The sequence below is a fragment of the Pinus tabuliformis genome, chromosome X, assembly GCF_031772625.1.
Source record: "Pinus tabuliformis cultivar Carrire ecotype Pingquan chromosome X, CPIR1, whole genome shotgun sequence".
NCBI classification, from domain to species: Eukaryota; Viridiplantae; Streptophyta; class Pinopsida; order Pinales; family Pinaceae; genus Pinus; species Pinus tabuliformis.
In genome coordinates this window covers 163,236,018-163,252,778 of record NC_142308.1, presented here as the reverse complement: position 1 = coordinate 163,252,778, position 16,761 = coordinate 163,236,018, and the positions used below count along the sequence as shown (strand labels likewise).

The following is a 16,761-nucleotide window of genomic DNA, read 5'->3' as shown; positions in this document are numbered from 1 at the left end:
AGCGCGCTTCGGCGCTTCAGAAGCACGCTTCTGAGCCACGCTTCCGAAAAGTCCAGGAAGCGGCAAAAAAAATCGGAAGCGCACTTTCGGCGAAGCTTCCTAGGCGCTTCCGCACAGGACACGCTTTCGAGCTTGGAACCAGAGGGGGCGCTTCGTGCAACATTGCACCAAACTAGCTCATAAGTGAAAAAATAAGCCTCTCAAGAGGTCAAATAATAATCTATGCATGTCGTAGGGCCCTCTAAGAGGCCTAATGAGGTCCATGGGTGCCACAATGAAAAATAGGACCCTCAAAAGAAGTGGACAAGAGGTTGGCCCCTTGTAATAACTCGTGGTGCTCCAAACCACATGTGGGGGCACACAAGTGTCCTCATGGGTCTCCAAACAAATTGAAGATGCCTGTAGATCACCTACTAGGGCTAGGATAATGGTGTAGGTGATGCCACATCATCGTGCAAGTCTTGGATCATTTGCCAAGTGTATGTTGTAGATCTAGAGCCAATTGGGCATGATGAATTAGGGGTATCCTCCTCGTTGAATAAGTGAACAACGAGCAATCCCTGAATGGCTATGGGGATCCATGGAGTGAAATCTGTTGTTGTGGACACCCATGGCTCTCAACGCTCACCCTACCTATGCCAGTGTAGCCCTCTGGAGGATTAGAACCCCGTATAGGGAGATCAAACCCCAAATGGAAACCATCTGCAATCCTACATAAGATCCAATGCGTCCCCTAGCCTTCCAGTACAACAAGTCATTAGATAAATCAAGTAAATGAACTTACCTATCATGGACCACAGGTGGGGACTTTGTAATGGCCTGCTCTTCCATAATGGGCTTTAGGATGTGTCAATGTCTCCTAAACTCCAAATGGGGTTAACCAAGCACCCTATTAGGTGGTTTCTACTTCTAAATGGGGACAATATTCAACGTACATCCTTCAATAGGTGGTGGCATGTGACAGATACGATGAATGAAGTAGGGGAGGAGAAGGGGCAGCCCTAGCTCACATGCTGGGGTACAAGGGTAGCTAATAAGAGGTAAGCTCACACTTTGGTTTATAATGTATAGGAGGAAGCAATTGTGGTACATGAGGTGCCCCTGCCTTGATTTTTCCACCCTTCTTTTATGCCTTTTGCCTTTTTTATGATTATCTTTGATTAACTGCTCAGGGCTCAAGGGGTTAGAACATGATATACAAGATATAGCAGTGAATTCCCCCCTTTAAGGTGGGGCAGTTCATCGCCCACTAGGGGTTGGAACAATCATGGGTTCCTATATGATGAAGAAGGCTCATAGAACCTGTAGGAGCCAAGGTGATGACCATGATGATGGGGTAGAACTTATGTTTTGGCTTTTGCCCACGTGCTAAATGTATTTGTCCCAGCCATCTTTTGCATCTTGTGGTACATTTTCCTGATAAATGTGGCCATATATGCTTTTAACTTTCTTTTCAGCTACATCAACCTCTGAGCTTCATTCCAGGCCATGACTCAAGGTGTGGGCAAGGGAAAGGGGCAAGCTAACCCTATGTGGGCCCAATGGAGGAATGTGGACCCAGGTGGGAGAAATGATGGATGGGATAATAATGAATGGAAAAGGTGTAATATAATTGGATAAGGGAGCAGGACCATGCAACCAAAATCGGGATTTCCCAAGAAATACCATCCCTGGAACCAAATTTTCAGTAAAAGAGATCGCACAAGACTAGAATGCAAGGTTAATTCCTAGAAGGGGTCTAGGGGACAAAAGCACAGGCCTAGCCCATTCTTTCCGTCGAATCCCACCACAAATCCATGCCTAGAAGTGTCCATGATAAGCAAACTACAATACTCTATTTGCAAATGACAACGCATACCTTTAGATTCGGGAGGCCCACCTTCAAACATACGATCATGGGAGATGGGCGAGGGACCACATGCCTAGCTCAAGTGGTAGAGAAGATGGCATAATGAACTAGTTGGAGGCTGCAAGGGGCTGTTGGCTGCCATGCTGAGGACCATCTTGGAGAAAAAAAATCTCCTAGGGATATTACCCACAAAATGCTGGGTGAGAGGGCCTACCCAGGAATTTCGTAGAGACCCCCCTTGATGTCAAGTGGAATAAAATTCAGAACGTAGAGTCTTAGAGATGGTAAGGATCTGATGCAGATATTATATAGACAAGGGTGATACTTGTGAGCTACCATCCAACATGAGGAGATATACCCTTACCTTTTTTGATATGTCAGCGCTAGAGACATCATCCTCTCAGGGTGGTGGCAATATAACACCACATTCTTGACAATTTTGCTTTACTAACCTGCATGACCAAATAAGTGTTGTGATATAAAGAATAGTGCAAAGCAATGGAATCTACTCGAGGTGTTAATGTTTGATTATTGTTGAATATTAATTGAGATGTTATTTAATTCTGTTAAATGGTAATTATTTGCATTATTAGATTGTTGCTTCTTGTTGTCATTATTAGATGGTTGCTTATTGTTGATGGGTTCCTAAAAAAAATTCTTATCCCCAAGTTAACCTAAGTTGAGTTCCCCATTGATATGTTATTTTCTCTTGCTGTGCCGAGAGGCACTCTGCAACCCAATGTGGAAGAGATGTTGTAAGGTTACGTTAGGTGATGTTATGTAAACATTTTGACTCAGTCAGATTTCATAATAAAAATTAAATTAAATTAAATTGATAATTAAAAATATTAATTATTAATAATTAAACCAGCTTAGATCCATCTTATCTCCGGATTTATCAAGCGCCGAGAGGGATCAAATCTCTCAAGGTGCAAACATTTCCTCAAGTTTTGCACTCAAAAAAGAGGTTTGCACCTTGAGAGATTTGATCCTTCTAGATGCTTGCTAGATCTCAAGTTAAGACAGATCTAGGTTGGTTTAAGAGGAACTCCACATGTTTCTGGTTTGAGTAAGGTCAATCACCTTGGACATGTCTCTGAGGACTCCCGGTTAGGTGAGACTCGATAGGGGGTGCAGGTACCAAAATGCCAGAAATCAAACCTGAGCTAATTGTCCTAAACTGCCCACCCTTTCCAGCTGAACTACAGCTCAACTGACCATTTTGTTAATAATTAGATTGCAAACCTTAGTGACGGGAATAATTAAATCCTGAAGTTGTGTCATCCTGTCACCTGATTCCATTATGGCTCTCAAAGATTTCAAAGACACTATTCTCTCATAATTAGCCTACATTGTAGTCCTGCCAAATCCACTATAGCCTCGAGTCTTGACCAACTAATGCATGCACATTCTCATAGAAACTTGCTTTGGCCAATGAAATCATATCCAAGGTGGATTGCATATCCGTCCTAAGAAAGTAGCTAAATGATCATTCTGTATTTGCAAACCACACAAACACATCAATTATAAGGATTGAAAGATGCAAACATGAAGTTCCAAGTACCAACCTGCATTGCAACAGTGCCAACTATTTCACTTTTGCATCTGGCTCTATCATAATTGCCTCTCCACTCATGTTGCTCTGTGTCAATACCAAACTTATTGATGAATTTGAAATAGCCATGAATTTCTGCATGGTCCAAGAACCCACAGAAAGCTTTATTTACTTCCCTGTCTCCATCAGACCACCCAAATAACCTCAGTGAAAATCTTCAAAACAGTAAATATGACATTTTAGGAGGTCCACAAGCATGCAAGAAAGTAAGAAACACAATGAACACTAACCAAAAGATTCATTTATCTGACAATCCTGTTAACAAATTTTCTTCTAAATCTCTTATGTAAACAACTAATTATTGTGATTGTACTTATCCATTCTCCCACTGAAATGTAAAAGAAGATACTCTCATCTAACAACAGAATTTTAGTTGCATATCTCACAGTTTTTGTTTGACAGAAAAAGTAAAAAGAATCTCCTTACCTCATAACGTAAATACAACCCCAATGCCTTAAACTAGGTTTACAAATTATGCAGGCCTTTGTTCTAATGTTTTGTCCAGGATTTCATTACATAGCACTACTTCTAACCTTATGTACAAATGAATGAATTGTTACCCACCAAACGTGGGTGACCTCATAGCAGAAATTTTTCTCCTAGATATCTCTTCACCAGGCAGCCATCAGCCCCTGACAGCCACCAATGTAGTCGATATATTGTGCCATTTGATCTCTGCTCCCTGCATCAGTCATATGTCCCCTAGCCCATCTGTCAAGAACATATTTTAGAAGGTGGGAAATCCAACCCAAGAGGTATGATTTTCATTGTGCAATCAGGTGCTTATGCTTGCTTTTCTCAGGCGTTTTGGGCAGGGATTATTGAGAGACTTGGAAGAAAGAAGGGTTTTGACCGCGATTTTGTTCCCTCACCTTAAATGGGAGGTTAATCCTCAATCATAGTCCCATGGGATCTCCCCTATTGATCTATGGCTTTATGAAGGGCACTACTTGGGAAACCCTGATTTGTAGCATGGTCTTGTCTTCCCGTTCCACATTTTTCACTCCCCTCCGCACATTATAAGGCCTATTTCATCTTTTCTCTTGTCTGGGTCCACAAGGCATTAGCACACTCCCTCCCCTAGTCCACATGTCTGGGTCGGGCTTGGACATGTTGACCCGAACGTTGATGCAACTAAAAGAAAGTCAAAAGCATATCATGGCCACATGCAAGAAACGAAAGAAAAAGAATATCATAAAATACAAAAGATAGTCGAGACATTAATATAACACATGGGCAAAAGCCGAACATGAGCTCTACCCCTTATCATTATGGCCATCACCCTAGTTCCTCGGGCCCATTAGAGCCGCCACACCATTAAGGAATCCATGCACATCATGTTGACCATGTACATGTTAACAGTTCCAAGAAGCAAAGTACATAAGTGTAGTAAAAAAAAAATTGAGTCATCATCATCACTGTAATCCCAAATTCTGCTTTTGTATTGTAAAGATGATTCTACTATGAGTACTAAGCCATGTAGCAACACCTAGGTAAGCCTATGATTCTTCTCAAATGTTTCACTCTAGGGAGATTTTTAACCTCCCAAAATAATTGGCAAAGTTTTACTCGCAGATATACCCCAAAGCTAGGATGGAGCTCATTAATGAGGTCTTAGGTGAGTCCTAGTGTTATCGAGCCTATGTATTTTTATCATTCTAGATCACGTGTCTTGAGTCACAAAATTTGGTTGAGTCTTAAGAGGTCTGTGTCTATTGTAAAATTCCCCTTCTAAGGGTTGAATTATTGCGGTCTGAACGAGTTTTTGTGACTCTCGCACATATTCATACTCAGTGGCTCTTACATCCTATCTCAGTTTCTTATAAGAAGCTTGCTCTTGTATATATTAGTAATATGCTTTTTGTGATTCATATATATATGAACTCAATTACGACAATCCCATTAACTATGATGTTTAACAACTAGGATAACAATTAGACTTGCTCTTCTGATGACACATGAGAGAGGTATTCTATGACATTGTGACAATGATTACCCACGACACATACGACAATACTCTTGTTCCTATATTTCATATGACAGTGTTTCAAATTCATATTAGTGACCTTCAGCTCTTGATGGCAGTGAGACATGAGGTATAACCCGTGATGTATGATGACAATAACATGAGATAGTAACCTATATATGGGATGCACGATGGTAGTGTCATGTCCTTACTTAGTGATCTTGATGACCATGATTCATAGGATTCAATGACCCTACTCATAATGACAGTGCCACTAACACATGACAAGAGTTTTTGATATTTCTGACAGTGATCTTCATGGTACATATGACAAGGATCTACTATAATACATTTGAAAACATTCTTTTACAATATATATGTTACAAGCCTCCCATGATACATATGACAGTAGTGATGATGTGATCCATGTGTCCATGACCTTGCTCTTATGTGATGACAATGACCTTGATGGCAGGAACCTTGTGTATGTTACAGAGAGGCAATATATCTTTGATGTATGTTTCTAGTAAAAAGTAATATGGCAGCAGCTCTCTATATCGTTCAGTTCACAAACAAAGTTGTGAACTGACTTGGATTGACCTTCAAGGCTTGAAGTGAATAATGTATCTTATTATGGATGTACTTTCTATCTCAGGTAAATAGTTGATGAATATCTAATTGGAGAAGAATTTGGATGGGTTTTCCCCCTTGTGGGGTTTTGCCCTAGTCTCTAACCTAAATATTTGTGTCTCTATTGTGTATGCTTTTCTTATGTTGTTTGTTTACGTTCCACTACAAATGTTGATGCTATTGTTCTTTCTACATAATTGCTAATCATGCTAAGATGTTATGGGGTATATGTGATATAAATGATGAAAAAGTTTAAAATACAATTATCTAAAGCAAAGAACAATATAGCCCTAAGAAAATTAACACTAGACATTATATGTAATAAGAGGACGGTTTTATCATGGGTTGGGCAACTTAATTGGGGCCCAAGTCCACCAGAGGATCCTATTGACACCCTCGGGTGAAGTGATTAGAGCCATGGGACTCCCATCATGTGTAGAGCATCATTCTATGCCATGGGCATCTTCCACACCCTCGGCAGTCTACTTATTGCCCTACTTTATTCACGAGATGATGTGTTGATTTGGTGTAGCATCTGATGTGTTATAGCCATGAAAATTGGTGGAGAGGCTAAAGCACATGAGCTCTCCAAGACGCAGAAATGGTTTGGGCAGATTCTACCCGGTTAAGGAGATCTTAAAATAATTGATATTTTTAATGGAGTTTCTAAGTCTAAACTTAGGAAAAGTAAAATGTTAATGGGTATTAATATAAAACTGGGTTAGAAGGTTTTAAATGACATGGATCAAGCCAAATCTAATCTTAGCCGTTGATTAGAGATGTAATCTCGGTCGTTGAAGGACTAACAGGAAAAGTATAAAAGAAGGCTTAAGGCTCAGTTGGAGAATACACCAGCGTGATCAATCATTCGATTCTCTAGAGCGGGATTGGCTAAGAGAAGTCGAATCAGTGATCAGTTGAAGCGAGAGCCAATGAGTATGAGGCAAAGATAGTGCTGAGAGACCAACGCAGAAGCAGAGAGAGCCAAACGTTGAGCCAGAGGGAGCCATGCAGAGGCAGAAGGGACTGCGCAGAGGCCAGAAGGGCTTGCGTCATCCACACAAAGGTTGTAGGAGTGACACAGAGAGCCAGAGAGGCTGCATAGAGCCTCAGAGAGCTGACGTAGAGGGTTTCCAGGCTGACGCAAAGGCCAAGTGGGTTGACGCTGAGCTTCAGATTGTGTTGGAGAGGGTTTTGTGTGGCAAACTTTCCGAATATTTGCTTTCGAATAGAGAGGTATTAATGTCGGATTATTTTCTTTGTTGGGTGAGCTAGTTTGGCACCCAGTTGTACTCAGAAAGACTACATAATAAAATAACCCTCAGAATTGTTGCACTAGTTTTCCCAAGTTGGGTTTTTCAGGGGACGAGTGTTCCAAAAATAACAGTGTCACTTATGTGCTTGCTATTTCTTTCAACTATTGATCTGTAGATGGTTGAGACTGTATTGTGTTTATTTCGATATTTATATGTTTAAATTAAACTTTTTGAAATTAACAAATAGGAGAAATAAACCAGAGAATACAGATAGAATTTCTAACGAGTAATACTTAGAAATTTCAACATGATATCAGAGCGTGAGAGCTGAAGGCACCAGCTGAAGCAGAGCATTTGCAGCAGAAACAGTTGTCCCGAGTGACAGAAGTTGTTCCTAGTAGAAAGCGATGGAGAAGGGTTGTCGCAGAGGGACTGCATCATCAGTTCGGGCAAGAGAGAGGCCAACGCAGACGCTGAGGAGGGCAGAAAAGGCTCACGAAGAGCCACGCAGAGACCGGGAGGGTTGACGCAGTTGGCTGGTGAAGCATTACAGCCAGTGTCGGAATTGCGCAGAGCCTAGAGGCTTAGTCCTTCGGTTGTTGCGGCTTAGGAAGTTGTGGGTAGATTGCGAGGAGTGAAGTTGGTCAGTTGTTGTTGTTGCCGAGACAGAACAGTACCTAATGGGGCAAAACCAAGGTAGAGGGAGTCGCTACCAGGCGGATTTCTAGCCAAGAAATCCAGATCAGTGTTGCAGGTCCATAGGAGATCGGGGAGGTGCGACTCGACGGTTGGCACACAGACTTCCAGGAGGGAAATCGAGACTCAAAGGGAGTCAAAGAGAGAACTTCCAGAGGGAATAGAAACTCAGAGGAGTCGAAAGGAAGAGCAGAGAGATGGCCATGAATGGACTGAGGGATCAGGACAGGCTAGATGGGGCGTCCAACTTTGTCGTCTGGAAAGCCAAGATCCTGTCCATTCTAGATAGACATCGCATCAAGGCCTTCGCCTTGAGAACAATGGCTATCCCAATTGACCCGGCTGATAATGAAAAGTACGAGGAGGCAATGGCCAAGGCGAAATGCATCATCCTTGATGGGGTCAAGGATCATGTGGTCCAACATACTGCCGAGAAGGAGACAGCAAAGGAAATGTTGGACACCATGAAGACGTTGTACCAGCAAACTTCCATGCAGAGGAAGATGTTACTTGAGAATCAGCTAGGATCATACCAAATGCGAAAGGGGGAGCAAATAGATCACTTCATCGGTAGATTGAAGGAGATTCGGGACCAACTGACTTCCATAGGGGCCACGCCAGATCAGGAGTTGATGGTGAGAACCGCACTAAACGCAGTCTCCGAGGAGTGGGAGACATTTGTCCAGAGCATTCTGGGCAAGGCAAATCTTCCAGATTGGGAAGAATTGTGGGCAGCTCTTCGCCAAGAAGAGATCAAACAGTTGTCCAAGACGGGAAGTATCAGCAAAGGAGTCTGTATCAAGAAGGAAGAGGAAGAGGATGCAGCTCTGGCATTTGCGGGGAAGCAGGAGAAGAGGAAGAAAAAAGACCTCTCCAGGATAAAGTGCTTCAACTGTGGGAAACTGGGGCATTATGTGAACCAGTGTCCAAGAAAGAAGACTAAGGGAGAGGCGTCTAACTCCAAGGCAGCGCCAGCGAAGGCAAAAAAGGAGGTAGAAAAGGATGACGATTGTGCCATGAGTGCTCATGTACCTTTAGAAAAGAGGTGGGGAGACATCGAGTTGTAGTCAGGAGGACTACAGGCGATGAGGAGCAGGAATTAGGATCCTTGAGGCACCCAAACTCTTGGAATATACCTGGCTACGGGAGCCCCGAGGTGAGAGTAGCAGGACTGGCCAATGTCAATAGAAACAGATGCGAATGAAGCCGCAGAAAGTGCTACAGTGCAGTAGTCTTGGGCAGCGCAGAGCTAGCAGGCTACAGCAGTGCAACAGGCACAAAGGAGGTTGCTATAGTGCAAGATGGCACAGAGAGGTTTGCAGTAGTGCGAGAGGCAGGGAGTTGTTGCAATAGCGCAGAGGCAGTAGAGGGAGCACTTGATAGCGGCAGAGAGAGCTTCAGCATCGGGAATGTTTCTAGCCTGACAGGGATGTCAGTAGTTGGGTGGATCAGTTACTTACTTCTCAATAACTGAGTTGTAGTGCAGTAGCATTTAGCAGTAGCATGATACAGCATGATAAGAGGGGGTTGCAGTGCAGATGCAGTGTTGGGAGAAAGGACCAGCAACAGCATGGATGCAGAGAGACTTGTCGTATGGATGCAACAGTGGCAGAGCCATGGGCAGCAGCAGTACAAGATGCAGCAGTGCAGAGGATGTTGGGAGGGGAGGCCTAGCATCAGCGCAGGTACCGGTGCTGTATAATCAAGGTGATGCTCAGTATGGAGTATTACTAGAGCACAGTCCTCGCTAAGAGGGAGTGTTGATTTGGGGTCGCATCGAATGTGCTCTAGCCATGAAAATTGGTGAAGAGGCTAAAGCACATGAGATCTCCAAGACCCAGAAATGGTTTGGGTAGATTCTACCCGGTTAAGGAGATATTAAATAATTAATATTTTTAATGGAGTTCCTAAGTCTAAACTTAGGAAAAATAAAATATTAATGGGTATTAATATAAAATTAGGTTAGAAGGTTCTAAATGACATGGATCAAGCCAAATCTAATCTTAGTCATTGATTAGAGATGCAATCTCGGCCATTGAAGGACCAACAGGAAAAGTATAAGAGGACACTTAAGGGTCAGTTGGAGAATATACCGGAGTGATCAGTCATTCCTAGAGCAAGGTTTGCTAAGAGAAGTCTAATCAGTGATCAGTTGTAGAGAGGGGGAGTGAGTACGAGACAAAGAGGCAAACTTAGTGGCGAGAGACCAGCGCAGAAGCAGAGAGAGGTAGACACTGAGCCAGAGGGAGCCACACAGAGGCAGAAGGGACTGCGCAAAGGCCAAAAGGGCCTGCATCATCCACACAGAGGCTGCAGGAGTGACGCAGAGAGCCAGAGAGGCTATGCAGAGCCTCAGAGAGCTGATGCAGAGGGTTTTCAGGCTGACACAGAGGGTTTTCAGACTAACGCAGAGGCCAGGTAGGCTGACGCTAAGCTTCAAATTGTGATGGAGAGGGTTTCGTGGGGTAGACTTTCTGAATATCTGCTTCCGAATAGAGAGGCATTACTGTCGGATTATTTTCTCTGTCAGGTGAGCTAGTTTGACACCCAGTTGTACTTAGAAAATCGAAGTTCCAGATGAAAATCGATCAGCCAAAGGAGTGACGTAGTCCCCAGAAGTTGTGATGCAGAGCAGCACAGTGATTGAAGATGCACAGAGACAGCTGGGGGCTAGCCATTCAGTGGCTGGACCAGTAGTGCTAGATTGCCAATGATAGTGTGATGTATATCTCACTCATCTCTCTGTCAGTCAGATTCTTTGTATTGGATAGCCAGCAAAGCATCCAAAGATTGTATTCAGATAATTACTACTTAATAATACAAACCCTCAGTTGTTGCACGATTTTCCCGCATTGGGTTTTTCTGGGGACATTTGTCGAAAAATAACAGTGTCATGTGTTGTGTATTTCTTTCTTGCTCAATTTCTTGTTTCAGCATTTAATTTAATTGGTGAAGGTTGCAGTGTATTAGTTTCGGTATTTGTTCTAGGATGCAGTAAATAATTTGTTCAGTCATTTAAACAAATAGAAGATACCTAATCAGTTGCTGCAGTAGAAATTTGGGTCTCCAAATTTTCACAAAAGCAAGGTGTAGGGCTCTCCAAGAAAGGCTTTGGAGGAAGCCTAGACCTAGGGATTAGGGATATATCTTGATAAGGGATACCCTAGACCTAATAATCCTAAGAGAATAGGGCTCTTAAAATGATCCTTGTGAAGTCAGAGTACCAAATGTGTGGGACCACAAAGGTGCCCTAGTGGACCCAAACAAGGCCAAGGGCTTCGGATGAAACTTCAAACAAAAGGTCTTGACCAAGCAAGGGAGGGGAAAAGGATCAAAGAAATTAGGTTTGTCTTGAATTTTCAATACGATGATCCTTAATGAAGCCACTAACAAATGAAACCTTAGGCCAAGAACAGAGTTGGAGCTAGGGCTTGGGAAAAGATAGAGAAGGAGGTGAAAACATCTTCATTGAAGTGACCACCAAGCATTAGACTAGTGCCAAGTCTATTGGGAGAATGGAGTCAATGAGATTTCGACCTTTGGAGTATCTTTAACCCAATCAAGGAGTTCCTAGCAACTTCGTATAGCCCTAAAGGCAGCAACTAGATTACCAAAGAAATTTACACTTCTTACTGTTGCAATTTGACGACTTATCAAGGCAATTATATTGAATAATATACCCCTAAGAACATTCATTCACTATAATAGACATATAACATATACAAAATCCTCACAAAATCAAATTCGCACTTAAATTAGGGAAGAAACATATATTCCTTGAGCAAAAATTTCATACATTATACATGCGACATGAAATAGAGAAATAGACCATGAAACAATACATACAAATATGGAAAGAATGGACGCGGTGAACTAGGGCGGCGAACCTAGGTTTTGCTCGGCTCTGGCTGCTGCCTGAGCCCGCGGCGGCGGGGCTACCAGTTGGGGGGGTTCTGGCCGACCTTCCTTTCACCTTCGCATGATTTCTGTGCGGGGGCTCGACTTCTGGTGCCTTTCTGCGGAGGAACTCGTGCATCTGGAAGCTCTGTGACCAGTTACTTCGGCTCCCCTCTTACGCTCGCGCGGTTTTCTTCCTCTGCGCGACTCGGGCCTTGGGCTGTGCGGCGGCGGCGTCCTCGGGTGCATCGGAGGCTCTCTACTCACCGTCAGACCTTCTGTCTTGCGGTTCAACAAGGGGTTTTTGGATTTGCGTCTTGTTCTGCGCCGCAGGAGGGGCCAAGGGTCTTTTGGGCTTCTGAGCTTCTTCATGGGGGCGAGGTGGCTGCCCTAGTCGCCTCTGCCCCCGGAACCGACTCGCCTCAACTCGTTCCGGGTCCTATTGGGCTCCTGTGCTGATGGCTGGGTACATTTTTGGTCCTCTGCTTGTCACCACAACAGCTATGGAGAGTGTTGAGGGATCTGAGATGTAGAGTCTGTCTCTGCATCGATTCGTGCCGCTCGTCTATGGCTGTTTGCTGGTTTGATTATTTTCTGGCTTCTCTGGGTATGGGTGGCTCTCTTTCACTGGCTTCTGCGGATTTTGGTGGAGAGTTGAGGGGATGGAGGAGGTGACCTCCCATTTCGTGCCTCTCCCCACTGTCTATGGGCTGCCTTTTGAACTACTTCTGCATACACAGGAGCTTTCGTTTATTTACTGTTTTATTAGCTTGTTTTAGCTTGTATGAGTAGGGTATCTCTCCTGTTGGGGTTTACATACTCTCTTTATGGTTGCCCTGTCTAAGGGCCTATCTGCTTTTCTTCTGGAGGCCCTGCTGAGGGCTGTATCTGCATACTTCCCAGAAGTATTGGTTATTGTAAGTGGTTTACACCACATTTCTGCATATGCTTCGGCATCTACAACATGTAATCTCTGTTATCTTCTTAATAGAAATTACGAACTCTATTTCTTCGGAAAAACAATACATACAAATATAGTGAATAGATTCAACCATCAAAGGGAGATAAAAATTGAAGCTCCAAGACCAAGACAAGATTCCAAATGTCAAAATGCATCAAAGTTTATACAATTCGTCCTCCAATAGCTATAGCAAAATTGTCAAGAAGAGATAAAGATCCAAACCCAAGTGATGATGAGAAGAGAATGAGCCTCTCATCTATTTATATCATCCTCTAAGTGTTCGATTTGCCTAATTAGGCCTAACGATGCCCCAACTAATAAAATAATGTACAGAATAACATTACTTGGTGACAAGCCCACCAAGATAAATCCGTAACATGAAAATAAGCCTCTCAAGAGGGCTAAAATGATAGATAAAATAGGTCAAAGGGCCATTGAAAGGCCAAGTGGAGTCCAATATGCGCCAAAATGAGCAGAAGAGCTCCAAATATAGTGCTAAAGGGGGTGGCCCCTTGATCTCCAACCAAATGACATGTGGTGCTCCCAAGTGGAGTGGGGGTGTTACTACTCAAACTAGCAAGGATCCTAGGAGGGGAATCTATAGAGCAACTACTAGGTCAAGTGGCAACAATGGAGCAATATCCTATTGTCACCTGAGCTAAAGCTCCATGCATTTTATGGACTTTCACTGATGGGAGGAGTCCTGGTATGAAAATAATCACTAGGAAAGATAGATCAATGATAGGATGTAAAGTGATTCCAAAGGCCTATTCACAAGAGAGGCTCAAATGACAAGCTTACTTGCTTTAGAAGCAAGATGTATGGCTCTCTAAGAAGGGCTAAGAGGATACCTTGATCTAGGGTTGAGAGGTATTTCTTGACATGAGGTGCCCTAAACCAAAGAATCCTAGAAAGATAGGGTTTCTAAGCAATCCTTGTGAAATTGGAGTTGCAAGGTTGCGACCACAAAGAAGCCCTAGTGGGCCCAAACGAGGTCAAGGTTTTGGGGTTGAACAACAAACTAATGGACTTGACCAAGTTGGGGTGGAGAAGAGGATCAAAGAAATTAGATTTTTCTTGAGATTTGAATGCAATGACCCCAATGAAGGCACTAACCCAAGGAACCCTAGGGAGAAAAACAGTCTTTGAGCTAGGGCTTGCAATATCTTGAGATTCCATTGTCGGATTGGTCTCAAATTTGGAGGACCTCTCAAGAAGACCCTAGCACAATTCTTGACCAATTTTCAAGTATTTTGGATGGCTAGAAAGAATTTCGTGTGATGCCCTAGGAGGCCTACTAGGGTTAGGCCTTAGAAAAGGAGAAGAGGTGAAAAAGAATTTTCTTTCAATGATCACTTAGGACTAGACCAGTGCCTAGCCTATTGGGAGAATGGAGTCTAATGAAATCAATGTTTAGAGATGCTTATTCCCAACCAAGGAGTTCCCTAGCAACTTCGTATGGCCTTTAGCAGCAACTAGGTTACTTAAGGAAATTTATACTTCTTTATGTTGCAAATTGATGACTTATCAAGGCAAATCATGAACAATCATGTACCCCTAGGACAATAATTCACCATACTTCACAATAATCATATGAAAAATCCCTCACAAAAACAAGATTAGCAACTTCACATTAGCATTATGGTAGCTTCATGAACGAAAATATTTCATAGGTCATTAAATGAGACAAAGTACAAGATAAACATGAAAAAGAGTACTCACAAGTATAAGCAAAATTATTCAATAATCAAAGTGCAAGAAAATCGAAGCTCCAAGACAAGAATTAAGCTCTTCCAAACATCGAAATGCATAAAGAAACCAATTTTTCCATCAAAAGGCTACAGTGAAATTCCCAGAAGAAACAAATGATCCAAATCCAAGTGATGATCAAATGAAATGATCATCACATCAATATATATCCTCCCTAAGGGGTTCAATTTGCCTAATAATGCCCCTACTAATAAAATAATGTGCCAAAATAACATCCCTTGGTGACAAACCCACCAAGAAGGCTCCATAATACAACAATAAGCCTCCCAAGAGGGAAAAATAATATATACAATAGGTAGAAGGGCCATTGAAGATGCCTAATGGAGTCCAATGTGTGCCAAGATGAATAAATGAGCTCCAAACATAGTGATCAACAGGTCGGCCCCTTGATATCCAAGCAACCTGTGGTGTCCCCGAGTGGCTATGGGGGCACAAAACATCCTCATGGGCCTCCAAATGGATCGAACAAGCCTATATCCCATTTGCAAAGGCTAGAAGAATTGCGCAAGCCCTCCCATGTCTCCCGTGGTGAGACACATCCTCATTTAGGCCCTGGATCAGCTACCAAGTGTGTGGTGCAAGAGTGGAGTCAGCTGGGCAATGTGGTCCAAGCGCATCATCATCGTCCAAAAGGTGGAACACAAGCAAGAAATTGGTGGAACTGAAGGATCCCATGAAGTGGAAATCTTCTCTGAGCTATGGTGGAGACTCGCGGCTCTCAACACTCACACTACAAACGCCAATATGACCCTCTAAATGGCTTGGACCCCATATAGGGAGACCAAGCCCAAGACGAAAACCCACCTGCAATCTTATATAAGATCCAATGTGTCCCCTCACCTTCTAGTACAACAAATTATTAGTGCAATTGAGTAAATGAGCTTACAAATCATGGACCCAAGTGGGCACTTCATGGTGGCATGCCCTTCCATAATGGGCTTTAGAACATACAAGTGTCTCCAAGTTCAAGAAGAAGGTTAACCAAGAACCCTAATGAATGGTTTCAGCCTCCAATGGGGTGGCATGTCTATGGTACATCCATCAAATGGCAAGTGGCATGTGATATAATGGCGGATCGGAATGAGGCATCAAGGGAAGGCTCCAAGCCACATGCCATAGTACAAGGGTAGTCATAATAAGGGAAGCCCACACTTGGGTGTATGAATGGAGGAGGGAGCAATCGTGGTACATGAGCTACCCCAGCCTTTGTTTTTCCACCCTTCTTCATATGCCTTTTGCCTTTTGTTACTTTTTCTTTTGTAACTACTCAGGGCTCCAGGGGATGAGAGCATGACATGTAGGATATAGCAGTCAATACCCCCTTTAAGGTGGGTCAATTGATTGCCCACTAGGGGTTGTGACAATCACAGGTTCCTAAATGATGTAAGGGGGCAATGTGCGAGGTAGAGCTCATGTTTGGCTTTTGCCCATGTGCTAAATTTGTATGTCCTGGCTATCTTTTGCATTTTATGGTACATTTCCTGTTGAGAGTGGTCAAATTATGCTTTTTCTTTTCTTTTAGCTACATCAACCTTGGGGGCATCATTCCAAGCCCGACGCAAAGTGTGGACAAGGGAAAGGGGAGGATAACTCCTTGTGGACCCAACGAACAAATGTGGACTCGGATGGGAAATATGGTGAATGGGGTTATAATGAGTGAAGGGGACTAATGTATATAGTGTCGAGAAGCAGGACCACGCAACCAAAATTGGGGTTTCCCATGTAGAGCCACCCTAAAGCTAATAACCAATAAAGAAGATCCCATGGGACTAGGATACAAGGCTAACCATCAAATTGGACAGAAGAGACAAGAGTGCAAACCAAGCCCACTCTTTCCGCTGAATCCCCCCACCAATCTATGCCCAAAGTGTCCAATGATAAGTAAACAAAAACACTCAATTACACAATGAAAATCCATACTTTCGGGATTGGAGCTAGCTCAGGTGGTGGAGATAGTGGTACATCAAGCTATTTAGTGGCTGCAAGGGGCTACTGGCTACCAGCTGAGGACCACATAGGAGAAAAATTTTCTCCTATGGATACCACCCACGGACGGTGGGTAACAAGGGGCACAAAAACATCTTCATGGCCTCCAAATGGATCAAACAAGCCCATATCCCA

At 43.2% G+C, this 16,761-nt stretch overlaps 1 protein-coding gene across 1 annotated transcript in view; it reads right to left on the bottom strand.

Annotated features, from left to right (window-relative positions):
- Positions 1-16,761, bottom strand: part of LOC149138963 (poly(ADP-ribose) glycohydrolase 1-like) — a 437,544-nt gene that overhangs the window by 197,614 nt on the left and 223,169 nt on the right. Inside the window, exon 8 of the mRNA XM_089446458.1 lies at positions 3,418-3,580. Within this exon, the coding sequence (XP_089302584.1) occupies positions 3,418-3,580 (163 nt within the window). The remainder of the gene's footprint in view (positions 1-3,417; positions 3,581-16,761) is intronic.